The following is a 26,514-nucleotide window of genomic DNA, read 5'->3' as shown; positions in this document are numbered from 1 at the left end:
TCCTTAAAATTATGATTCATAAGTATGTGCACGAGTAAGCTAGAAATTGGGACAAATGGCTCGATCCCCTGTTATTCACAGTAGGAGAGGTCCGGAAAGCCTCCCCTGGGTTTTCCCTATTCGAGCTACCAAATAGGCTGCCCCCGCGCAGTGAGCTTGACGTCATACGTGAATCTTGGGAGGAGGGACCTTCAACAGTAAGAATGAAATTCGATCTTAGAGCAAAACTCCACACTTTGTGGCAACTAACACAAGAGAATTTTCTCCAAGCTCTGGAATGTCAAAGCCGACTGTACAACAGGGGATCTCGGCAGTGGGAATTTGCACCAGGAGACAAAGTGCTCATATTACGCCCCACATCGGGCTCCAAATTACTCGCCAAGTGGCAAGGACCATTTGAGATCACACGACAAGTGAGGGATCTCGATTATGAGGTGAAATGAAATGATAGAGGGGCGCACGTCAAATATACCACCTCAGGGAGGTGATCCCTGTGGCATTGGTATGGTAGTTCCGGAGAGGGCAGAGCTCAGGCCAGAGGTGAATACAAAACCCAGTCATATCACAACCTCTCATCGTGTCAAGTCGCAGAGTTTGCCAAGTTGCAACAAGAGTTGCAGACGTGTTTTCTCATCTGCCGGGTTATACAAACCTCATCCAGTAGCACAATGAGACTGAGCCAGGGATGGTGGTATGTAGCCATCCCTACTGATTGCCCGAGCACAAAGAATTGGAAGAATTGGATGCAACTCTCGATATGGGGGTAACAGAGGAATCCCACAGCGATTGGTCCAGCCTGGTTGTTCTAGTTCCTAAGAGTGACGGGTCTGTACATTTCAGTGTGGATTATAAAAAAAGTAAACGCGGTGTCTAAATTTGTTGCCTACCCAATGCCTCGTGTTGATGAGTTGCTCGATTGGTTGGGCACAGCTCGATTTTATTCGACATTGGATTTGACAAAGGGTTATTGGCAGATTCCCTTGACACAAATTTCCTGTCAAAAAATGGCCTTCTCCACACTGTTTGTATTACACCAATTTGTGATGCTTCCGTTCAGTTTTTTTTGACATCATAATTTACAGCAATGTTTGGCAGCTGCACATGCAGCATCTGAGGGTGGTTCTGAGGTCGCTGCAATGGGTGGGACTCACAGCAATCCCCAAGAAGTGCACATTTGGATGGGTGGAGGTATGGTATCTGGGGTTCTGAGGTCCAAGACCAAAAAGGGGGTGAGACAGTTCCTGAGGCTGGCTATTATAGGAGGTTTGTGGTTCATAGCCTAGCACCTTCCTATCTTCTTGATCTTCTTCATATACACTCACCTAAAGGATTATTAGGAACACCATACTAATACTGTGTTTGACCCCCTTTCGCCTTCAGAACTGCCTTAATTCTACGTGGCATTGATTCAACAAGGTGCTGAAAGCATTCTTTAGAAATGTTGGCCCATATTAATAGGATAGCATCTTGCAGTTGATGGAGATTTGTTGGATGCACATCCAGGGCACGAAGCTCCCGTTCCACCACATCCCAAAGATGCTCTATTGGGTTGAGATCTGGTGACTGTGGGGGCCATTTTAGTACAGTGAACTCATTGTCATGTTCAAGAAACCAATTTGAAATGATTCGAGCTTTGTGACATGGTGCATTATCCTGCTGGAAGTAGCCATCAGAGGATGGGTACATGGTGGCCATAAAGGGATGGACATGGTCAGAAACAATGCTCAGGTAGGCTGTGGCATTTAAACGATGCCCAATTGGCACTAAGGGGCCTAAAGTGTGCCAAGAAAACATCCCCACACATTACACCACCACCACCAGCCTGCACAGTGGTAACAAGGCATGATGGATCCATGTTCTCATTCTGTTTACGCCAAATTCTGACTCTACCATCTGAATGTCTCAACAGAAATCGAGACTCATCAGACCAGGCAACATTTTTCCAGTCTTCAACTGTCCAATTTTGGTGAGCTCTTGCAAATTGTAGCCTCTTTTTCCTATTTGTAGTGGAGATGAGTGGTACCCGGTGGGGTCTTCTGCTGTTGTAGCCCATACGCCTCAAGGTTGTGCGTGTTGTGGCTTCACAAATGCTTTGCTGCATACCTCGGTTGTAACGAGTGGTTATTTCAGGCAAAGTTGCTCTTCTATCAGCTTGAATCAGTTGGCCCATTCTCCTCTGACCTCTAGCATCAACAAGGCATTTTCGCCCACAGGACTGCCGCATACTGGATGTTTATCCCTTTTCACACCATTCTTTGTAAACCCTAGAAATGGTTAAAAAATCCCAGTAACTGAGCAGATTGTGAAATACTCAGACCGGCCCGTCTGGCACCAACAACCATGCCATGCTCAAAATTGCTTAAATCACCTTTCTTTCCCATTCTGACATTCAGTTTGGAGTTCAGGAGATTGTCTTGACCAGGACCACACCCCTAAATGCATTGAAGCAACTGTCATGTGATTGGTTGATTAGATAATTGCATTAATGAGAAATTTAACAGGTGTTCCTAATAATCCTTTAGGTGAGTGTATATTTTCCTACCCACACTCTTAGATCCTGTTCCTCTCTCTCTTTTGTGATACCTTTGGTTTGTCTGACTTATATGGGGTCCAGATCCTTTAGCAGTGCTGCTCCACGACTCTGAAACTTTTTACCGCCAGATAGCCATAATTGTGATTGTCTTTCCACTTTCAGTTCCCTCCTCAAAACCCACCTTTTTAAATTAGCTTACTACAAATAACTTATTTTTGAAGGTATTTATTCCTATGATAATGCACATTTTTTATATGTGATTTTAGATTTAGATTTATCTTTTATGCTCTCTTATTGTAAACTTGATTATATCTGTAAGGTGTCCTTGAGAGTCTTGAAAGGCACATATAAATAAAATGTATTATAATTAATATTATTATTAGCCAAACTCTCACTGTACAAAACCTGGCATATTTAAAGCATTCATTCATGCCAATAGGGAAGCCCATCCATTTCCGTCACGGGGGAAGTTCAATGTTAAAATTGTGATTTTGCTTGTTTTCTTGTAAATTTATAACATGTTTATTTGTTATGTATATTATGTATCAAAGCATTGATATTTATAATTTTTAGTATTTTCTATATATTGTCTTTAATTTTCTTTCCTATTTTTCTTTCCTTCATTATGGTTTATTCGAAAGGAGCCACAAGCATTATAACAGGGTTCCTTATAGCCATTGGTTAAGAGAGAATTGGAGATTATTGTTGTCCCTGTATGTGGAATTTAATTGTTGAAATTTGGCATAGCCAAAAACAACATTTGATGTAAATTTTGTATATTTTTTTTAACTTTTCATAAATACTTGCATTTTCACCTTTTTCAATGTAAATACATGTTAGCACTATTTTTCCCCTGGTTAAGAATTTGTTGGCACTTTGGAAAATAACCACTTGTGGACTATACAACTTCCCATCAGTCATTTTTTCTCAAGCTGCTAGTGCATTCTAACAGTTTCCCGATAACGATGTATCTAAGCTTTGTGAGGTTACTAACATTCATTGCACTTAACATGTTACATTATTCTATTTTGCATTTATTTAATAGCTTTTAAATTATTGATCTATATAAAAATATAAAATGTAAAAAACTATCCTGATTTTTAAGTCACATTGTATGCTGCATAAAGTGTTAGCATCACATGTGAAATATACACCAACATACTTGAGTTTCTCCAGTGTACAGTTTGGATCGTTGAGTCTATCTGTGAGTAGTTTGACTCCTGATTCTCCTGGGTGATTGTAGCTCAGATCCAGCTCTTTCAGGTGTGAAGGTTTTGAACTAAGAGCTGAAGCCAGATGAAAACAGCCTTTCTCTGTCACCATACAGCCCAACAATCTGCAAATAAATGTATATACATTTTGACACTGGGACCTCTGTTGCATTCAAATGATAAATGTAAGCCATGGAACCTTTCATCTGTTAATTTGTATTTGTAACATATAAAAGGACATTACACTTTATAATTGTATTACAATTGACTGGTGTTAGTGCACAGGTTCAGTGAGCTTAGTTAGCTTATACAATGGTAAAATTAAGCACATTTAATTGTTTGTTACCTGTACCTTCAAGATGGACCTACCCAGTAGTAAAATACGAGGAAATGAAAATAATTGATTGGGTTATCAGGGGCGAAGTGGCACTGACACTTCAAATCAAATTTAAAATGCAAAACTTTGACAAATAACAGTTTGATAATGTCTAAATATATAATCAAATGCCTATATTGCGATAAAATAGAAAATTAGGATACAACAAGCCATCAGACTACATATTAGGTGGCTACAGCCATCTACTGGCTGTTGCTGGCATGACATGGTTTCAAGTCATTTATTTTTTGTTCACCATATTTAAGTCACACTCTCATATTTTCTATGTTTCAAATTAAAGAAGTGTAGGTCGGTAGTACTTTTAAATAGAAGAAAAAATGGTATCATAATAAAAAAAGGGTTACACATCCAAACCTTCCGGTCAAAAATGACAATGAATACCAAAGGAAGGTGCCATTTTTTAATCCCATAGGAGGGTTAATTGACAACTTGAGCACTAGTTAGGCAGAGCTTTACTGAAGAAATGAATGGCCAAACAAGACACACACATTGTCTCAATGCCTAAATGTACTTAAATGTGTTACTTTAGCAAGTGTGCATTGTTGTGACGATGCATCTTGCCAGTTGCAACCATAGTGACTTACTGATAATGCAAATATCTTGTGACTGTGGAAAAAACACCTTAAGTTGTTGGTGGGTGTTGATCTGTCATTCTGCTCACGAACCTTAGAATCTCTAATTTACAGTTTGGACTCTTCAGTGCATCGGATATGAGCTTCACTCCTGAATCCTGCAGGTCATTGTTACTCAGGTCCAGCTCTCTCAGGAGGGAATTTGATGATTGTAGAGCCGAGACCACAATTTCACAGTGCTGACCAGCGAGATTACACTCAGCAAGACTGAAACAGAGTAAACACAATTTTCTGTAAATAAATTGTTAATCTGATTCTGCAACCTTTATTGATATAAAATCAGCTTCAGTCTTGTGACAAATGGAACACTCACAGAGCTTTTCTGCAGTTGCTCACAGCTGGTATCAGTCTTCTTCTACCCTCATCTGATGTGTTGAATTTCTTCAGGTCCAGCTCATCCAGCACTTCCTCTGACATCTGAAGTATGTAGGCGATTGAAGAGCATTGAGCAGAAGAGAGTTTATTCTCTGAGAGTTTGTATGATTTTAGAAAGTCCTGAATTTCTCTGTACAGAGTCTGGTCGTTCATCTCCATCAGACAGAGGAACAGATTGATGGATTGTTCAGCTGAGAGTCCATGTCCATTTCTGATTTTGTCTTTGATATAAGTAATAGTTTCTTTGATGCTCTTAGATGATTTGTTTTCTGTGTGTGTCAGTAGATCCTGTAAGAGTCTCTGATTAGACTCTAGTGAGATGCCCAGCAGGAATCGCAGGAAAAGATCCAGGTGTCCATTTTCACTCTGAAGGGCTTTATCAACTGCGTACCTATGCAGAGTATGCACTACATCATAAAACTGCAATGTGTCAACATTTTTGATAACGTAATGGTAAAACAAATATAGAGCAGCCAGAAACTCCTGAAAGCTGAGATGTATGAAGCAGTAGACTTTCCTCTGATGAATCACAGATTCCTCCTTAAAGATCTCAGTGCAGATCCCAGAATACACTGAGGCCTCAGTGACGTCTATGCCGCTCTCTCTCAGGTCCTCCTCATAGAACATGACATTGCCCTTCATAAGTTGTTTGTACGCCAGTTCAGCTAGTTTCACGATGACTTCTCTGTTGGACTGCAGGAGTTTCTCTGGATCTCTCTTGTCATACTTCTGATTCCTCATATTGATCTGAATGAGCAGTAAGTGGATGTACATTTCAGTCAGAGTTTGAGGGATTTCTGCACTGTCATCTTGTTTCAGGATGTTTTGAAGCACAGTGGATGAGATCCAACAGAAAACTGGTATGTGGCACATGATGTGGAGGCTTCTTGCTCTTCTAATGTGTGAGATGATTCTGCTGGCTTGATGCTCATCACTGATTCTCTTCCTGAAATATTCCTCCTTCTGAGGGTCATTGAATCCCTGGATTTCTGTCACACGCTTGATGTATTTGGAGGGGATCTGATTGGCTGCTGCTGGTCTGGAGGTGATCCAGATGAAAGCAGAGGGAAGCAGATCTCCTTTGATGAGGTTTGACATCAACACACCCACTGATGAAGTCTCAGTCACATCAGAAACTTTCTCACTATCTGAAAATATCAGTGGAATTCTGCTTTCATCCAGACCGTCAAAGATGAACACAAGTTTACACTCATTATAAATCTTTGAGTCCAGATCATGAAGTTCAGGATGAAAGTCCAGCAGAAGTTTGAGAAGACTGTACTGCTCATCTTTAATCAAGTTCAGCTCTCGAAATGGAAGCACAAACATGAAGTCTACATCCTGATTGGCTTTTCCCTCGGCCCAGTCCAGAATGAACTTCTGCACAGAGACGGTTTTTCCAATTCCAGCGATGCCTTTAGTAAGAACAGTCTTTATTTGGTCTGTTCTCTTCTCCTCACATCCTGGTTCAGGTAAGGGTTTAAAGATGTCATTGCAGTAGATTTGAGTGCCTTGTAAGTGTTGAGTTCTGGCTGTTTTCTCCATGTGTAAAACCTCATGTTCTTCATTCACCCCTTCACTCTCTCCCTTTATGATGTAGAGCTGTGTGTAAATTCTGTTCAGGAGGGTTTGATTCTCTTGTAGTTTGATTCCCTCAAATAAGCTCTCATACTTGTTCTTCATGCTGGTTTTGTGTTGGTCTTTGACTCTCTGAACAACATCATATTCTGGTTGGTGAGAATCCTGCTGTAGGTCTCTAGTCTCCTCCAGCAGGTCTGGTTCTGTGTAGAAGTGTGCAGAACCAGCAGAACTGGATCCTATCATGACTTTGTGTGTGTGTGTGTGTGTGTGTGTGTGTGTGTGTGTGTGTGTAGAACAGGATGTGTTCTAGATCTCTTTCTGCACTGAGGACAGTCAAAGTCTCCTGATGGACTAGTCTGGTCCCAGTAACAGCTGATACACTGTCTGCAGAAACGTCTTTATGTCCACAGGTGATAGACGCTGGATCTCTCAGAACCTGCTCACAAGATCAGTTCATTCCTCACATCACTGAAGAGACACAGAGAGACAGCAGTTTTGATTAAAATTGCCTTAATTTTTAAGGTAAAATTTCAAATATAGCTTCTCCGCCCAGTTGACAGCAATATTATGCTTATCACTGTTCATTATAATGTTGATTATCTGTTCAATATAATGCATTACATCCTATACTCTGTGATCTTTACTGTTAAATTTAATTAAACGCTATACTGCACTAACGTCAGCCATTGTTGTCTACCAACCTCTCTGCAATGTTTATTAAAAATATCAAAATTATGAAAAATGGAAATCAGTGTTTCTTAAACTATGGGTCAAAGCCAGCCATACTTGTTGGGTTGCTACGTTCTTTAGTCTTTCAGCACTTTTCCACACTATCATTTAATAAAGAGGCATGCTTTCAGGTGCTGCGGTGATGCGGCCAATGAGTCCTTTTTCATGACACTGCGGTTACTGTGAATACCAGCACAAACAGAAAGATGAAAAATTCTTGGATTTATTTAAAGTATCAAAAAGAGCAAGGTGTGCCAACAATGCATTATGGGCAAGTTCAAAGTAATGAGATGTTCTTAATATAATGAAATCTCATGCCGCACCTGCAGATGCAAAAATTCAGTCAGAACAAAATAAAAAAATGTCTAGGTTACGTATGTAACCTCTGTTCGGAACGAGACGTTGTGTCGAAGAAGCGACACTAGGGGTCTCTCTTGAGCGCCGAATATACCTCTGATCTATGAAAAAAGGCCAATGAGAAGCTGGCAGACAGTATTTGCAACGCTTTTCTCTCTATATTTCTCGTCGTGGTGGGCCGCGATAGCAGCAACATACACCTTCAAGGTGGAAGGGGACAGCCTCCCCTCCAGCCTCTCCTGCAGAAATAAGAGCACAGACCTAACTGTGCACCTCTGTGGGTCTTCAGCCTGGGAAGAGCACCAATTTGCGAACAAGTGCCAATTCAGGGCCTGAAGTTGCCTGGTAGAGGGGGCTCTGGCTTGGTTGATCGTGTCTACGACGGCAGGTGGTAGACAAGTTAGATCTTCCACGTCCCATCCAGGGGCCAGACGTGGAGGTTCCAGAGGTCTGGGTGCCAATTCCAGAGTGTACCCCGTCCCTGAGAAAGAAGGTCTTTCCTCAGGGGAATTCACCAATGGAGGGGCTGTCGCGAGGAGTACGAGGTCCGAGAACCAGGCCCGGGTGGGCCAGTAGGGAGCCACTAGGGTGACTTGCTCCTCTTTCTCCCTGACCTTGCACAGCACCTGTGCAAGAAGGCTCACTGGGGGAAATGCATACTTGCGCAGCCCCAAGGGCCAGCTGTGGGCTAGTGCGTCTGCCCCGAGGGGAGCCTCTGTTCGGGCATACCAGAGCGGGCAGTGGGAGGTCTCTCGGGAGGCAAACAGGTCTACCTGGGCCTTGCCGAATCTCTCCACCGGGCAAGCGTTGTCGTGACAGCGCGTCCGCTACCACATTGTGGTTGCTGGATCCCCATGTGAGTGGTGAGGGACTTGAGTCGCTGCTGGCTCCAAAGGAGGAGATGACAGGCGAGTCGTGACCCGAGGCTCTGGTGCTGAGAGAAGACTCGAAGCACCTACCTTGCTCCACATATCTGGCAGGGGGTGGGTTAGTGACGGAAGAGGAGGTACGGTGGAGACTCGTCAGAACCAGCCGGCCAGGGAACAGTTGTGGGGCTGAGGGCAGAGGGTCTGCATCCAGCGTACCGGGACTGTTGAGGTGTGGCGGCAGAGTGCCAAGAGAACGGCATTTGCGGGTCAGGTGACCCAGAAAGAGGAAATTGCTTTATTATTGAAAAACGTGCAAAAAATACCTTTAACTGAAGGTTCTCTTCCCGGCCCTCCACTGGGGGATGGAGTGGTCTATTTACCAACTCCGGAGCAAACGTCTCGATCTCTAGGTCGTCCATCTCAGGAGCGCTTGGGAGCCTTCCGGGTCCTCGAAGGGGTCCGTGAGACGGGGGGCTTGCGCTTCCTGCAGGGTGCTTGACGCTGGGACTGAGAGCTGGGCCCACTCTTGGTTGAGGCGAAGGAGCATGTTTTTTTTTTTTTGGAAGCCACAGGAGGACGCTCTCGGCGAGCAGACGGGGCAAGGCCCATGATGGCAGGTTTGCGGCGGGGCAGGATGTGTGAAATGGCCTCCGTCTGCTTCTTCAATGCTGAGGACTGCTGGGTGGAGTCGTCAACAGTGCCGCCGAATGGACCTCCCGTATTTCGATCAGGTCCAGTCCATAGATTACGTTTCTGGACCACAAGGGTGGACATCGCCCATTTGAGTGCCGGCGCTTCTGACCTTCATGGCCCGGGGGGCGCGATCAGTCTTTGAGCGCAGTTCCTGCAGCACATAAAGAATAGGACTACCCAAGTGCAAGTTTTGAAGTGCCTTGGCCTGGTGTTGGTTACAGGGGGGCCATGGCATGCAGGGCAGAAGCGGTTTGGGACCGGTCCACTGTCGAGGGTAGTGAGAGCGTAGGAGCGAGGAAGCTGGTTTCGGGCAGTAAAAGGTTTTTACGGCTTACTCAACTCATCATGCACGTCCGAGAAGAAAGGAACCGGGGAGGGGGGGAACAAATTAAGTAGCCATGAGGGGGGTTGGTTCCGGTCCAGCCTTGCAGTAGCCCGGTGATAGCATAGCGAACCTCTGTGCATCAGGCTCAGACTGGGCGAGCAGACCCGAAGGTGGTGGCCCAGGTGAGTCATCAGCATCAGACGCCGCTGTAACGCTGTCCGATGCAGCTTCGATGTTGTCATCCAATTCCAGGAGCTCAAGGGACCTGCTGGCCGGCCGTGAAGTGGGCCACACTCATCCCGAGCTCGGACAGAAGCAAGCAAGCGTGCCGGGGAGATGGGTGGTTCGAGGGGATTTACCCGGCGAAACGGAGCCCGTCATTATCCCCAAATCGCCTTCATCGCCCACGGCGCCTCCCCCAATCCCGTAGGAAGGAGGCGAAGCGTGGGGGGCGGCTGAAGTGGCTTTCTCTCATGACAAAAGAAAGCCGCAACCGCAATGCTGCCACGGCTATGTTCTCGCACTGAGAACATGAACCATTGGAGAGAAATCACTCATCCCGAGCTCGGACGGAAGCAAGCAAGCATACCGGGGAGGCGGGTGGTTCGAGGGGATTTAGCCAGCGAAACGGAGCCCATCATTATCCCCAAATCGCCTTCATCGCCCGCGGCGCCTGCCCCAATCCCGTAGGAAGGAGGCGAGGCGCGGGGGGCGGCTGAAGTGGCTTTCTCTCATGGCAAAAGAAAGCCGTGACCGCAATGCTGCCATGGTTATGTTCTCGCACTGAGAACATGAAACATTCGTAAAACGCTGCTTGCGTGTGATCGCAGCCCAGGCACGCGAGGCAGCTTTTAAGACTGTCAGAGGTGTGGAGAAATCAACCGCATCCCGAAACTTCACAGAGGCGGAAAGACGTCTTTAAAAAGACACGTCCTGAAAGAGAAGGAGAAAGCCGCTGATATGCGCCGTAGATCAAACAGCAATCGCACTCAGAGGTGGGAGGAACAGTGTATGACTCACAGCATGCTACATACTTGACCATCGCCTCCGAAGAATATTTCTGAAATGAACTGGACGTATTTCCCCACCTTTATACCCGTATGTCCGGGGGCGGGGTATGCAAATACTGTCTGCCAACTTCTCATTGGCCTTTTTTCATAGATCAGAGGTATATTCGGCACTCAAGAGAGACCCCTAGTGTCGCTTCTTAGACACAACGTCGAAGTGAGCGACAGATGGTGAACAGTTTTCAAATGGATACATAATAGCAAATTCAGCATATTGCACAGTTTTGGAAGTGTAGGTACCAAGTAAACACAAAATGTCATATTTGGGTCCTGGGCCAAGAACGTTTAAGAACCCCTGATGTAAACGAAGGATAAAACCAAAAAATTATCAATTGGGAAAGTTCTGTATAAGTTCTAAGATGCTGATACACAATAACTTACATCCAATGTTCAAGGAAGGTTAGTTTATTGTTATAAAAAATAACCCTAAAAAGAACATTGCTAGAATGTTAGGAATTGGTTAAAAAAATAACCAAGCAGGGAACATAAGCTAACGTTAGGGGAACGTTCTGTGTTTACATGGTTGTTACCTAGTTACACTGGTAAACAGCTGCCATTTGTATTTACGTTGATGACGCAATCAGGCCGCGGTTCGGATCTAAATAGTATGATGTGAACAGACACCAATGGGAGCAGGAGGAAACAAACCCGGGTTTGGACCAGGCAATCGAATCAAGTATGAAAGCACCCTAAACCTACTGTCTTCCAAATATAGGACCTCCTGGAAGTGTTCGAAAAGTTCAAACACTGCACAGCAAATGGCTACATCGTCAACCGGTCACCACAGAATGTCTTTTTCTTGGTCAGAATGCTTTCAAAGAATAGATACATAACTATCAAAAACAGTACAAAAAACAGATGTTTTACCCTGAAAAAATATCCCGTTGGTAAATGTTGCTGTTAAAGCTTCCTTCCATGATAATGACAAACTGCCATGTATTTCTACTTTAGTTTTTTCTACATCCTCTGGTTTCCGCCTGGTTAGTGTAAATTTGAGGAAGTGTTTCTTGAAGCACTTGAGGAGACTGTCTGGCTGATTTAAGAGAAAAACATGCACGTTCATTTACTGTACACATGCAGTACTTTGCATTTCCTGTAGGAAGAACATCCCAAGATCAACATCATAGATGTACACATATCCCAGCAAAAAACATTTTCTGCTGGTTAGCAGGGCTGCAAACAGTGTAGTGAGGTTTTAAAAAAACATAGTAGAGATAATGTAATCAGGTAGGCTAATATAAATATCAACCACTGGGACATTACAAATGGAAGAATGTGGGTTTCCCTTCTTGCCATTTGTTAATTGCATGTAGAACAAAAATAAGATGGGACCCAGAACTGACCCCTGAGGAACAGAGATTACCGAGGTGCAGACGATCTGAGCTATATGATGCGAACCACTTTAGAACAGTTCCTTGCAGCCCAATTTCCTCTTGTATTTTCATTTCTGATACGTTTAATTAAAACGCTTATAAGCATTGTTTAGTTTTACAACACAGTTTCACTTTTCCTGTAAAAAATCCTGCTGCTACGAAACATGCTAAACAGTGGCCAGCAGCACGTCAGTCATGTTTTGCTCAAGTTTTTGTTCCTCTCTTTATGGCATGTGATCCAGTAACACTGTCTGACTCAGTGTGGGCTGATATGGGATATACTGAAGGAGTACAGATAGAGCCAATCCAGAGTGACCAGATCTCACAATAAGTATCAGAAAAGCCGGATCTAGACTAAAAGTACTTAATAATTACATCTTTAGTTAAAGCATATGTCATGATGACAATTAGAATGGAAATGTAAACAATGTAGGGTAGTTAACACTGAGCCTGCACATTAAATCTCCAACAGTATGAGATCAATAACATGGTAGACATATTATTATTCTCTTATGTTGTACATCTTTCCAACGGTTCACGGATGAAAGAAAATAGAGCCTATTAGCATTTAGTCTTGGGCAAGCTACAAAAAATGCAGCTAGCCACCAACTCTTCAAACCAAATAATTATCTGGGTGTTTGTTTTACTGAAAACCCCTCAATGATTGTGTGTGTGACTGAGCTGTCTTGTTTCAAACTGAACTGCGAAACGATTCAGATTTTTGCTAGCTTTTTTTTGGCCATATCTATGTTATTCGTTAAAGTTAGTTAGTTCAGGACATGAACTCAGGTGCACACTATACACGGAAACTTTATCACTGAACTATTAGGAACTGTTATTATGCAATGAAACTCTACAAATATAGCAATATCCATCCCATTCCACAGAAATGTGCCCATGTGATCACAAACTCACCTCTAGATGGAGCTATTCACCACGTTTAAGTCTGTATTTAGTCTGGCCTGGTCCTCATTACAGCTTATTCTGGCCAAAAACTGCCTGGGGAAGTCTGACCAACAAGTGACCAACCAACCACAGTGAGCTTTGTGTGCTGTTTAGTGGCTGGTTTAATGCCAGAAATTGCTCAGAATTGGAACTCCATCAGAATTGGGATAGAGTATAACTGTCTGGATCCGTAAGTAAAAATACTGTAAAAATTTTTCCATAGACTAATTCATTTTCAGTGATCATTTCTAAACATTTAAAGACCTTAAGCTCTGAGGTTGTTCATCAATGACACTGTATATGCTTCTGTTGAAGCTATCCGTCTGGATTAAATATCGTGTTTGATAGCGGAATTCCTGGTAAACAACAACATTACACATGGTCAGCAGAGAACTCTTCACCAATCAGAGAACTGCGGCCAACAAAGTCTGCAAAATTTGCCTTGTAGCGACCGCCAACTCCCATGATGCACTGTGAGGGATGTAATCCAGTCGGTCTCCCTTTACCCTTAAACTACTAATCTAATTATACATATTGGACTATTTTTGTTTATATTCTTCTAATCAACAACCTAAAATCAATAGTTTAATATATTCCCAAATTTGCTTCTCATGTGTATGTATCATGTTTTTAAAACATTTAGATATATTTACTGGAAAACTAGACAAATATACACAAATATATATATATATATATTAAGGAGCAAAATGACATTATTGTACTTTTCTGATTTTATACACGTGTGCACTCTGTTGTCCCCAGCCAGCACAGGAAGTTTGAATGACCTTTTGTCTGATTAGATAAATAGCAAACAGGGGCGTGAACAAACCTCTGCAGACACTTGTGTAAAGACTTTTTTTATGGCCAGTAGATGGTAGTATTTTAGGCTTTTTTGGTATACCGAACAAGGGGGAAAAAAACTCAAAAAGACTTCTCATCCCTTCTTCCTCACAGTTATTACAGGGATCAGAAGAGTCCATTTGAAATGTAAAATGATCGGGGCAGTCCCCTGTGCACCACATTGGCACTAGATAAAAATGAAGCGTGCATGGGCAAAATCGAAATAGGATTCTCTCTCTATTACTTGTTACTTTTCCTAAGATTTACTGTAAAAGAAAGAAACGTACTTCTGGAGAAACCTGTAAAGAGGCTTTTGTCCAAAAGCTGAGATGAAAGGAGGCATTCCACATGTCACTTATGTTCATTAAGTATCATTGTACCACTGTAAAATAAAAATAAAACAAACAGTTATACTTACAGTAAAGTACTGGCAGCTGTGGTTGCCAGAAATTTGCTGTAAAAAATACTGTAATAATGTGCCCTGCACTACAGATGACATTTTGGGCTCACAGCTATATTTAAATGATATGATGTTTATATACTGACCTACTGAACCTTAAAAAATTATATGTTTTCTTTTTAAAATGTATTGTTAAACACCATAGAAACAACAGGCTGATTTAAAGTTCATCAAGAGTGACTCTTCTATGAGCAATGACCAATAAACATGTAGAGACATGTAGTGCGTTACCCACACAAACACAAAACACCACCAGGGAAACACATGTTTTACTAAAATAATGCAATAAACATTAACTTAACTACATAAAATATAACATAGAACACCCCAATGCACATAACTGATATCAAAAATTAAGAAGAAACACATTTTGTTTATTAAAAAATATATATTTTTTACGGTAATTATAACAAGTTTCTTTTTAAACATAATATAAATTTTACTGTTAAATATGTAAGGTATAATGTAGTCAGCCAGTTATCCCATGTGAAGTGGACACTATTCTATCACCCTGAAGTGGTTTATACTGCATGAAGAGCACCAATAAGTAAACATGCACAATTTTATTGCATAGAGGCGTCTCATGGATTGCACTATAGCCTGTAATATGGTGTTCCCTGTCTGTCGCTCACTTCGACGTTGTGTCGAAGAAGCGACACTAGGGGTCTCTCTTGAGTGCCATTTGCATCTCTGATCTATGAGAAAAGGCCAATGAGAAATAGGCAGACAGAATTTGCAGGTCCCGCCCCGGACATACAGGTATAAAGGAAGGGAAATGCATCTGTTTCATTCAGAAATATTCTTCGGAGCCGATGGTTGTGTATGCAGCGAGCTGCGAGTCACACACTGTTCCTCTCATCTCTGAGCGATTGCTGTTTGATCTACGGCGCATATCAGCAGCTTTCTCCCTTCTCTTGTCCCTGGGCACTTGACAGCACAGTTAAAGAGTTATTTTCTCTAAAAGAGCAAAAACACAGCTGGTGTTGAACGTCCTTTCCAGTACACATCTTCATAAAGATGCCCTTCCGCCCCTGTGTAGTTCCTGGATGCGGTAGAGTGCTCTCCACTTCTGATGGCCACAGGCGCTGTCTCGTGTGTCTGGGTTGCGATCACACCGAGGCAGCATTTGTGGATGGTTCATGTTCTCACTGCGAGAACATGATTTGCAATGTCGAAGTGAACTGAATTGATAGGGAACTATTTTAATAACATTTTATCATACAATTACATGTCTTGTTAAATATAGGCTATCGTCATTTTTATAAAGTAACTACCAGATAAACAATTAAAAGTTTTATTTTACAGTATAATTTTTACATCCTTTTTCTGTTAACATCACAGTAATTTTGTACCACTTTCTTGTGATGCATTGAAAAATCATCTGACATCTGAAGAATGTTGTCTGTTTTTGAGCTGAGTGCAAGTGAGTGCTTATTCTGATTTCACAAAGGGATATCATCTGTATTTCTCAAGCAGCCAGTTGCAAAAGCAGTTTTTTAGCAGGATTTGCTTCATATTTTACTCTGCTTCATATTTGAATATGAATGTCATATGAAAGCATGCAATTCAGCAAGAATAACAAGAAAAAGGAGAAGTGCACAGAATGGTTTCTATTTAAATAGAGATATTAGAGAGTACCTGATACAATTATATCTAATACAAAACCTAATGCATCTACTAAAAATACAATATAAAAAGCCAATATAATCAACATTCACCAACAGTACAATTATGCAAATAAATGAGAAAGAAGTGTGTTTTTAGCTAAAAGGAGTATTGTTTTTGAATATGAATGTGAGTCATCAATACAGACGGTTGAAATAGTGAGAAGGGAGAGCATTTCAGTATCCTGCTGGAAAGCCGCCTTTCCTGTCATCACATTTAGCACAGATTTCTCCATTCTGTTGCACAATTGCTTGGACTCGTGCTATTGTTTCGCCGGGTGGTTGTAAACATAGTTTATGATGATGTATCTTGTTCAAGCCTTTATATACACTCTATATAAACACACACACACACACACACACACACACACACACACACACACACACACACACACAAAAAAGACAAAATACAAATAATTTTCACTTTGTTGATGTTGTGTGTCTACTAATCCATAAGTAGCAATTATTATTAGATTGCATCAACTTATCTTTGTAGCAACTTAAATTGTCAATTGCAAGAATCTGACCTCCTCAAAGTCACTTTCTACAGATGTGTCATCAGGTCTTAACTGACTGTGGACTCTGGGTTCATTAACAGATTTGTTCAGATCATAGTTAAAGAACAAATAGTCCAGGATCACCTAAGATGATAGAGACTGGAGTGAAGACATTTTTCTGTTGATATTTTAGACAATCACATTTAAAACAAAATACACGTAAAATCAATTTATTACTGCACATTTTATTTAGAAAACATTTACTGATATTGGCATTTCTCCCCCTTAAATCAATTGGGCGAGATAAATAATCAATGGAACTTAAAACTAAAAAAATATTATGAAATGTGTGCTTAAATAAAGCATATAGCAGTCATAGGCTACGTTCACACAGTCAGTGTTTGTGGATTGACAACAGTATAACTTACAGGTGTAATATGACACTGACTAAAGATGGTACGTCCATAACAGCGGCAGGTCTTATCACAAGTGATGCTGCGTTGTTAAATAAACAAGTCCACTCAGTGAGCGAGTTCATCCATCATATCATAATTAAACGATAACCAATCTTTGGATGACAAGCAGCTAATATCTCTGTCTCTGTGAGTTAACGAAACCCCCCATAAAAAACACACAAGACATGCTCGTGTGCAGTGCAGCGCAACTTGTTGACCGGTGTGGTTTTGTTCACGCAGCATAGGCTTGCCCAGAATGCAGTTGTTAGACCTGAAAATTTGCAGGTGTCAGTCGGTTATATAACGCAATTGTCATACTCGTAAATATCGTCCTGTGTGTGAATGCAACTGTATTAAGCAATCAAAACAGGTCTGACAAACATATTTTAATCGCGATCTTGATTTATGCCTCTCATGGTTAATTAAGCATAATTGTCTTCGATATTAGTGAGCTAGCAAACAGAAATGTTCAGGCATTTTTTTTACAATATACTGTGTCTACAGATGATAGGTCAAATCACAAGCACTACTGAGTCTATATTCACCTCACCTGACCAATAGAGCTCTCTTCAGAAGTTTGCTACTGACCAATCACTTTTCAGTTTCGAGCATGCATTGACAAACGAAGCCACAGATGTTAATGAGTATGATTCATATATTGCTTTGATTGATAAAATGCTTGCATCAGAAAGCTTGAACATGCTGCCTTCAGAGACTATGTGGAGGTAGGATGAAAATCTGGTGCCTATCAAACTTTTCTGAGACTAGTCATAAAACAACTCTGTCTGTTCAGCCAATAACTGATTACGCTTACGCAGCAAGTGGGGTGGGGGGGTACTGTCACGCCCTCATCAGTCTCCCCATCACCAGCGTGTACAGACTCCCTATCAAGGGAACATGTGTGATCGAAACCCTGCCTCCTGGATTAAATCCTTGAAAAAATCACTGTATGTATGTCATGCATACTGTGTGTGGAGCAGCGTAGTAGACAAGTGTAGTCAGCAGCGTATGTAGACAATGGAAGTATACTCAGGTCTTTACTGAGATGAAGCGAGTAAAGCTTAGTGTACACTACATGACTCAAGCTCATCTCTTTGATGTTTTGAGTCACCAACTGGTCTGCAATGAGAAGTCTCAGATCTCACAACGAACGGTTAGTCCCTGAAGCTACAACAGTTTTGAAAACAGCTTGATATCTATATGTGTGTGTACTGTCCTGATGAGCGAGAGACCAACAATGAGTAACAGCCAATAAAATACAAAGAGAGTGCAAGAGGAGGGCAAGTAATTAGGAAGCCGAAAACAATTGCACAAAAAAAAATAGAAAATTAAATTAAACTTCACCCATTTTTTTCAATTTGCAAAATGGGTGTTAGCCGTACTTTCATGTTTGTTGTAGCAGGAGACAAAAACATTATTAAAAAATAAAATAAAACATCAACCACATCTCCCTACCCGCTGCCTTTATTATTTTCAGCTGTTTTATTATTATTTTCCTTTGTAAATTAACACAAATACGCATATTCATATTTGTTGGCTTACTTCAAGAACATACTGCTCGAGTTTGTGAATTAATTTCATTATCTTTATTTTAAGATGCATTTTGGGTGATGCTTTTGAAACAGAACGACAGTAAAGGCAGCGGTAACTGAGATGTTGTGCGGATTTAAAGGGAAATAAGTATACGATCAGAAAAAAGAGGAAAAAAAGATTGCTAAATTACAGGTACTGCATTAAAATTAACAGTGTGGTGGTTCTTAGCGCTATTCTTTCTCGTCTTTGTGCTTTTTTGCACTTTATTATCATTTAATAAAACACAAACGTAATATTTGATACATATCCTTGACGGAGTGGAGATGGAGTGGTGGTGGCGCAGTGGTCTAAAGCACATAACTGGTAATCAGAAGGTTGCTGGTTTGATCCAACCAGTCACCACCATTGTGTCCTTGAGCAAGGCACTTAACTCCAGGTTGCTCCGGGGGGATTGTCCCTGTAATAAGTGCACTGTAAGTCACTTTGGATAAAAGTGTCTGCCAAATGCATAAATGTAAATGTCCGTATGAAATCAGAGACTTTCTCCTTGAACATACAAGTGGTCAAAAGAGACAACCAGGTGTAGTGGTGATGTCTCACTTGTACATTTGTGATTGGATCACTCAAAATGCATCTTGATCCCAGTGTACACATGGTCTCAGTCGGGGACGAATGGTCATGTAATTGATTCACTACAGTCCTGTAGAGTTGGTACCAGTACGACTAAAAGCAGGACTGTGAGTCACTGGACCCTGACCGCAAGTTGTGTAGGATATGCTTGGCTTAATATTCAGTTGGAATAAGGAGACCCTCTCCATGTAGAATAAAACAGCTTTTATATTGTTACTGATATGACTGGAGTCTTCATCTTATGTGAGTGTTGATGATTTAATATATATTGTTAATTGCTACTCATTTCTTTACAAGTCATTTTCTTTTAATGAAGAATATTAATGTGCACCTTTTAAATCTGTTTGGGTGTCTGTACTTACCTGAGCAGTTCCTGTGGTGATTTGTTTTCCACCTGACGCCCCAACCACCATTTTGACTTTGTTGTGTTTGTCAAATATTATCGTGGGGGACATTGATGAAAGTGGACGTTTACCTGGTCAAAACGAAGACAAGAGAATTATATACTTGTACATCTTCTAAAAGGCTATTGCATATTTTGTCTGCCCTGCTAAAAGAGAAAAAAGCTCTAGGCTGGTTTATGCTGGAGTAAAAACAAATTACAAGGGACGAACGTCTTGGTCTTTGGTTGAAGATGGTGGTACAGCTTAGCCATATGATTCAACAGCAGAACCTAGCTATATTTAAGTGGTGTAAAATTAATTTTTAATGAATTTTAGACTAGCATATCCATTTTAACCTGCTTCAATACAGTTGTTGAGTCCATTGCTTTATTCATAACAAGGATAGGTGAAATCATCCATCTGGTTATTAAAGATTATGCCAGTTGAGTGTGAAATCACCAGAGAACCAAAACTGGAAAAGTACAGAAACATCATATATTCAAGATGAGAAAAGTAATCTGTAGCCATTCATGAATGTCTGAGCTCTTCAGAAAACAAAATGATTTCTAAAACTGGGGGTATTATTTTATGCTGCAGTATTAAACAAACATTGTCACATTCTTTTGCACATTGTTCATGTCTCTCTCTTTTCTTACACATCTAATTCAACATGTCAGTAGAGACTCAATGATCTGAACTGGGTGTGCAGTGTGCAGTGCTGGAGGATCTCAGGAGCAGAATTAAGAAACACTCATCTAGAAGGTTCTTGTTCTCTTACAAATCATTGATACTGCTGGTGACTGCCACAGCACTCCCATCTTCTGCAATGACAGACAGGTGAGACGTTCCCTTGTCGTCCGGTACATTAGATTTAGGTTTATAGTAGCTTTCTGGGTGAGTAGTGTCTGTGATTTTCCTGCTGATGTTTATTGCATATTCGTCTGAGGTCACCTCTTGGACGACCTTGAGAAATGAGATATTTCAAACAAAATTCTCAAGTTGTGATTTAGCTCGAAATTGATAAAGTTAAAATCCAGGTAATGTTTGATTTTACAGATATTATAATATGGTGCTCTCTACTCAGATCATGAAACTGGATCAAATGTATCCAATCCGAATTTGAGAGGTGGGTTGGATTTAAACCCAAAATATAATATAATACATCTAGTATGAAGACTTCCAATAAATCCCCAAGTAGGAATGTATATAAGCTAAACTCACTTCATGGGATGGGCCTAAGTTGTCATTTTGTGGGTCTCCCAGTTTAGTCCTCTCTGCATAAGCAAAGCGAAATGCCTCTATAATGCGATGATATGTTAAAGTCTTGTTCTCTTTTGTGGACATGCTGTGAGATGAGATGTTGAAACCTAAAATGGAAAAGTTGACTTTTATTGGGATAATAAGAATTTTGCCATTTAGAATAAAGCATTTAAGTGAAGATGCACCTACATTATACAGTTAACAGTGCTTTAACATCTGTTTGAGATTAGATAAGCTTTCAATTCAATGTAAATAAATAAACATGTAACAAATAGAGGTGAAATGTTACAGTGTTTAAAATACACTCACTAAGCACTTTATTAGGCACACCTGTACATCTACTTATTCATGCGTCTAATCAGCCAATCGTGTGGCAGCAGTGTCATACAAAAAATCAGCAGATACGGTTCAGTTAATGTTCACTTCAACCATCAGAATGGGGAAAATGTGATCTCAGTGATTTTCACCATGGCATGATTGTTGGAGTAAGACTGGCTGGTTTGAGTATTTTTGGGATTTTCACACACAACAGTCTCTAGAATTTACTCAGAATGGCACCAAAAACAAATAACATCCAGTGAACGGCAGTTCTGTGGATGGAAACGCCTTGTTGATGAGAGAGGTCAACAGAGAATGGCCAGACTGGCTCAAACTGACAAAGTCTACAGTAACTCAGATAACCCCTCTGTACAATTGTGCTGAGCAGATTATCATCTCTGAATGCACAAAATATTGAACTATGAGGCAGATCATGAGGCAGAAGTACAAAGGCTGAAGACCTCATCAGGGAGATTATTAGGACCATAATGTTCCTAGTAACGTGCTCAATGAGTTATTCATTGGAGATTAACATGCTGCAACAGTGAAAACAATAACAATAAAAGCTAGTCACATTAATACAGTACACAGAACATGAATCCTTTGGGTGAATTGGAAACACTTTGCCCTGCATAATCATCTGACTCACATATTGTTGTGCATTAAAGTAAAAGATGGCATTCAGTGAAGTGCTGTATGTTAAGCTAAAGAAACCGTTTAAACAGTCAGCAATTGAGTGAACTACAAGCAGAGATTTGATCACACTACTATTCAGAGCTGGATTTGTTTGCAATGCCGGTTTATTTAACATATTTCAAAGTATTTTAAAACCAAATGAACTGAAAATTCTGTCATTTGCATTCCTGCATCAGTTTTCATAATGTTTGAGCTGCATCAATAGAAATGAGAAAATAACCATAATATAAACATAAAATTAACCCTGTATTTGTCTGCAGTATTCTGAAACTTCCAATACCATGTGATGGTTTGGTGTGGGGAACAGATCTAAATGTTATAATATCTTAAATTAATAAAGCATTAACACATATTATATAATGATTAACAGATCATTAGTTAATGCAACATCAAATACTTACAGATATTATTATGCTTTTATTCCAATATGGCTTTGCACTTTTAACATCTATAAAAAAAATTTTTAATTACATTTAAAGTATAAATGTTTTTCAAAAATGATTAGTATTTTTCACCACTTCATCACTATTCATGTTTACAAATTATTCATTAATGTCCGGCTAATTAGTAACCAACATATGTAAAAGATACCCATTTACTGTTGGTTTATATGTAAGCATGCTATAACTAGTTATACATTTTTACCAATCATTTATTTATCATTTGATCTCATTTTTGCATTATCCAATCTAAAGTTGAAACTCTTCATACATAGTACATGTTTATAAACCTTTATCAATGATTAGAGCTGTTTCAGCAATGCATCACGATTCATCCTTAAATGATTCTGAATCGATTCTGAATTCAGTTTAATCAAGGCAGAGCAGTGGTGCACGTCCAAGACAAAAACAAAGCCGCAAGTTAATTGCATACACTAAAGTCAAGTGCACAAACACAACTGTTTGCAGAGCAGCTGTATCAAGCATATGAGAATTTATGCCCGAATGAAACAACGATCCCGAAATTCTTTCACAAATCCACGCACATAGCAACGGGAGAGTTTATTCGTGATAAGAAGAGCTTGCACCCATAATTGCACTGATTTGCACACAATGGGGGAAAACACAGAAGAAAATAATGACAAGGCAGCGATTCGGGAGATGATGGTGATGTTTTCATTTCATAATTCTTTTCTTAATTGATGGACTTGAGTCGTGTGGATTATTTTATGCTGCCAAAATGAGCCCTTTGGATCATCAAACAGCAGCAGCTTGATGGCACTCATTTAAATGCATTGTATGGACAAGCTGAGCTGAAATCTGCTCATAAAAATCTTTGCTTCAGTTCTGCTTAAGAAGGAAAGTCATATACATTTGGGATGGCTTAACGGTAAGTAAATCATAAGAGAATTACAATTTTTGAGTGAACTAATCCTTTTAACACAGAATATAGACTTTATTCACCCTAGCTTCATCTTTTATTTTTAATGAGAATGACAACTAGGCAGTGAGGGATTGACTTACAGTCTAGACTAAAGACTCATCTATTTAGCCAGGAATACACCTAATTTATCCTTCAACCCACAGTTAGTCTGCTTTAGTTTGGTCTGCAGGAACCAGAAATGTCATGGTTACTGATGTAACCTCCATTTCCTGATGGAGGGAACGAGATGTTGTGTCGATGAGTTAACACTAGGGGTCACACTTGGAAGCCCAGACATCTCTGATCTTTGAGAAAAGGCCAATGAGAATTGGCCTGTGGAATTTGCATGCCACTCCCCTGGACATACGGGCATAAAAGGAGTGCCGCTTGCAAACACACACTCAGGTTTCGCACTGAGGGGCTGAGCCAAAGGCCCTGCCATTTCAGTGGTTGGTTCAGTGTTGTGGCAAGAGGGACACAATGTCTCGTTCCCTCTATCAGGTAACGGAGGTTACATCAGTAACCATGACATTCCCTATCTGTCACTCACTCAACGCTGTGTTGATGAGTTGACACTTGGGGTCCCAATGAAAAACGCCACAAAAGCTGAGCCGAGTTATGCAGACTGGCGGTGCGAGATGGGCAGAACTCTGTGTGCCTCGTAGCCAGCGCAGCAAGCCGTCGCGTAACTACCCCCAACACACTGGCAGGCATTAAGCGGTCCCCTACACCTTGAGGAGTTGTGACATAAAATACGTCTCTACGTGAGCATCTTGAATGGGAGTCTGTGCAGAGCCTGGTTCAGATCTCGCAGGTCCAAGATTGGCCGCAACCTCCTGCCTTTTTTGGGTATGATGAAGAAGGGGCTGTAAAACCCCTTCTTTATCTCGGCTGGAGGTACAGGCTCTATCGCGTCCTTCCGTAGAAGGGAGGAGATCTCCGCACACAAGGCAGCTGCATTCTCGCCTCTCACCGCAGTGAAGCGGACACCGTTGAACCTCGGTGGGTGCCTGGCAAACTGAATCGTGTAGCTGAGTCGGACGGTCCTGTTCAACCAGTGTGACAGGGTGGAGCCCAAAGTGCTGAGTCTAGAGACATCAAAGCACTTAACTGGCTCCTTGTGACCACTCCCGGAACAGCCTGGGATGGGGAGGAAGATTTTTGTCCTCGTAGCCAGTGGAGACCATCACATCGGGGGGGTTTGTGCCACGGCTGGGCATGCAGAAGCAGGGGGCCCGGTTCCGGTGTGCTGCACCTACCAAAGAGAACTGGTGGCTGGTGGTCGTGATAACGTCGGCTGGAGAGACCGGAAATAGGACCCAGTGAATAAGGAAACTCTTTTTTTATAAATTAATGTAACGCAGCCCAAACAAAAGTCAAATGAAACCAAGGATTCTCCACCCGACCCTCCGGCGGGGGAGGGAGTGGTCTGCTTACCAGCTCCCTTAGCGCAGTTTCCTGAGTCCTGGGGCTGCCCGTCTCAGGGCCGTTATGAAACCTTCTTGGGGTTCTTGGTAGCCGGCCATGAGGCCAGCCCAGAGCGTTCCTGGACCACCAGGGTGGATATTGCCTGCCCGAGAGCCCGCGGCGTGACCTTTGTCGCCTGGAGGGTGAAGTCGGACGCTGAGCGCAGCTCCTTCATTTGTCCCAGGTCAGGACTACCCTCATACAGTTCTCTAAGTGCCTTGGCTTGGTGTAACTGCAGGAGCACCATGGCATGCAAAGCAGAAGCGGTGTGTCCAGCAGCGCTAAAGGCTTTAGCCGTCAGTGATGACGTCAGCCTACAGGCCCTGGACAGAAGCCTCGGACGACTCTGCCAAGTGTTGGCACTTTGCAGCACAAGTGCAGTGCAACCGCTTGGTCCACTTGGGGAATCGTCGAATAGCCCCTTGCCGCCCCGCCATTGAGGGTAGTGGGAGTGGAGGAGCTCTCAGACCGTGTGCGGGCAGTGAAAGGTACCTTCCAAGAATGCGTGAGCTCATCATGCACCTCCGGGAAGAAAGGAACGGGGGCGGAGTGTGGTCATGAGCAGCGCTCTGACCCCACGAACCAATCATCGAGCCGCGAGGGTTCGGGGGGTAGAGGAGGATTCCATTCCGAAGAAGAAGTCTGAAGGTATGTTTGCAAGCGGCACTCCTTTTATACCCTTATGTCCGGGGGAGTGGCATGCAAACTCCACATGCCAATTCTCATTGACCTTTTCTCAAAGATCAGAGATATCTGGGCTCCCAAGAGTGAACCCCTATTGTCAACTCATCGACACAACATTGAGTGAGTGACAGATAGGGAACCAGAAACATCTATCATGATCTATAACTCTGCAATAAATTGAATGGCATCTATGCTAATATTATTTTATTTGTATTCCTGTCTCAACCTTGGGACTCCTATCCTGAGGTCACCAGAACTGGCTGGATCCAGCTCCATTCCTGCTTCGTGTTGGACTCCACTGCTACGTGTCACTGTGCGATGATGACTAAATGCAGCCGGTGCCAGCCTGACATCACTTCAGTCTATTTCGATGGACTTCAGAGGATGAACTGATGCCAACTCCAACCATAAGACATGGGATACTACTTATGCCATAGCCTGAACCTTGGACTTAGGATAGACCTCAACGAAATTACCGGCCAGTTGAACTGCGATGCACCTCACTGATCTCTGCCTGCATCACCTCGGTCTAATGATGGACTACACTCTTGAAATGGAAATTAGCCATCCAAGCGGGGTATTTTTCCCTATTTTGCAGTAGCCAGTGCATAAGACTCTTTCACTATAAAAACCGCAATCTCCTCCACCATTTTGAATAGTGCTTTCTCTCCAAAGTGGAAACTCTGGTAAGATGTAAGTGCCTTGAGTTCTATAGTTAATCAGTCTGTTGTGTGTCAGCTGTGATGAGCCTTAATGCTGAAGTTGTTCATTTAAAGCCGTTTAAAGCTGTTTCCTAGCTTTTAGTTGTGTAGTAGTAATACAAGAGGTCATGTAATGCTGTTGTATGTAAACAATGACTGACGTGGATTCACTTCATGCCACCTAACTGGGTCATATTACACATGTTATTCTTTTGCCACCAGCTGCTGGCTAACATATTTAATGTAAAAAAATACATGTAAGAGACACACATACAGTAGCTCGTAATACATCTGCACTACTCTTACACTTTAGTTTAGAATGGCACGAACACAAGTGGAGTGATACACACACAGTGAAGCATCCGAGTGCTGATGGTGTCAGACAATCAGTGCTCATGGAACATCTCTCATCCAATCAGATTTGAGTTGTGTTGTTTATGTCTGTATCAAGCATATTCAACTAAATTTAACAAACCA

General features: G+C 41.7%; 2 protein-coding genes across 4 annotated transcripts in view; both read right to left on the bottom strand.

Moving 5' to 3' along the window:
* Window positions 1-7,033, bottom strand: part of LOC127651688 (NLR family CARD domain-containing protein 3-like) — a 99,902-nt gene extending 92,869 nt beyond the window's left edge. Inside the window, exons 1-3 of the mRNA XM_052137647.1 lie at window positions 5,087-7,033; window positions 4,807-4,980; window positions 3,696-3,869 (exon numbers count right to left, since the gene is read on the bottom strand). Of these exons, the coding sequence (XP_051993607.1) occupies window positions 3,696-3,869; window positions 4,807-4,980; window positions 5,087-6,972 (2,234 nt within the window). The 5' untranslated portion in view covers window positions 6,973-7,033. The remainder of the gene's footprint in view (window positions 1-3,695; window positions 3,870-4,806; window positions 4,981-5,086) is intronic.
* An 8,436-nt stretch (window positions 7,034-15,469) lies between these two features.
* Window positions 15,470-26,514, bottom strand: part of LOC127651697 (glutathione hydrolase 1 proenzyme-like) — an 18,764-nt gene continuing 7,719 nt past the window's right edge. The window contains exons 9-14 of one of the 3 annotated variants that reach the window (XM_052137655.1): window positions 20,771-20,916; window positions 20,328-20,512; window positions 19,906-20,021; window positions 19,529-19,641; window positions 16,579-16,692; window positions 15,470-16,384 (exon numbers count right to left, since the gene is read on the bottom strand). In XM_052137655.1, coding sequence (XP_051993615.1) covers window positions 19,937-20,021; window positions 20,328-20,512; window positions 20,771-20,916 — 416 coding nt within the window. In that variant the 3' untranslated portion in view covers window positions 15,470-16,384; window positions 16,579-16,692; window positions 19,529-19,641; window positions 19,906-19,936. Of the gene's footprint in view, window positions 16,385-16,578; window positions 16,693-19,528; window positions 19,642-19,905; window positions 20,022-20,327; window positions 20,513-20,770; window positions 20,917-22,224; window positions 22,272-26,514 lie in introns of those variants that run through there. The other 2 variants (XM_052137656.1, XM_052137657.1) reach the window with 2 other exon arrangements.

The sequence above is a fragment of the Xyrauchen texanus genome, chromosome 11 (genome assembly GCF_025860055.1).
Source record: "Xyrauchen texanus isolate HMW12.3.18 chromosome 11, RBS_HiC_50CHRs, whole genome shotgun sequence".
Lineage (NCBI taxonomy): Eukaryota > Metazoa > Chordata > Actinopteri > Cypriniformes > Catostomidae > Xyrauchen > Xyrauchen texanus.
This window is presented reverse-complemented; position numbering and strand designations above follow the sequence as displayed.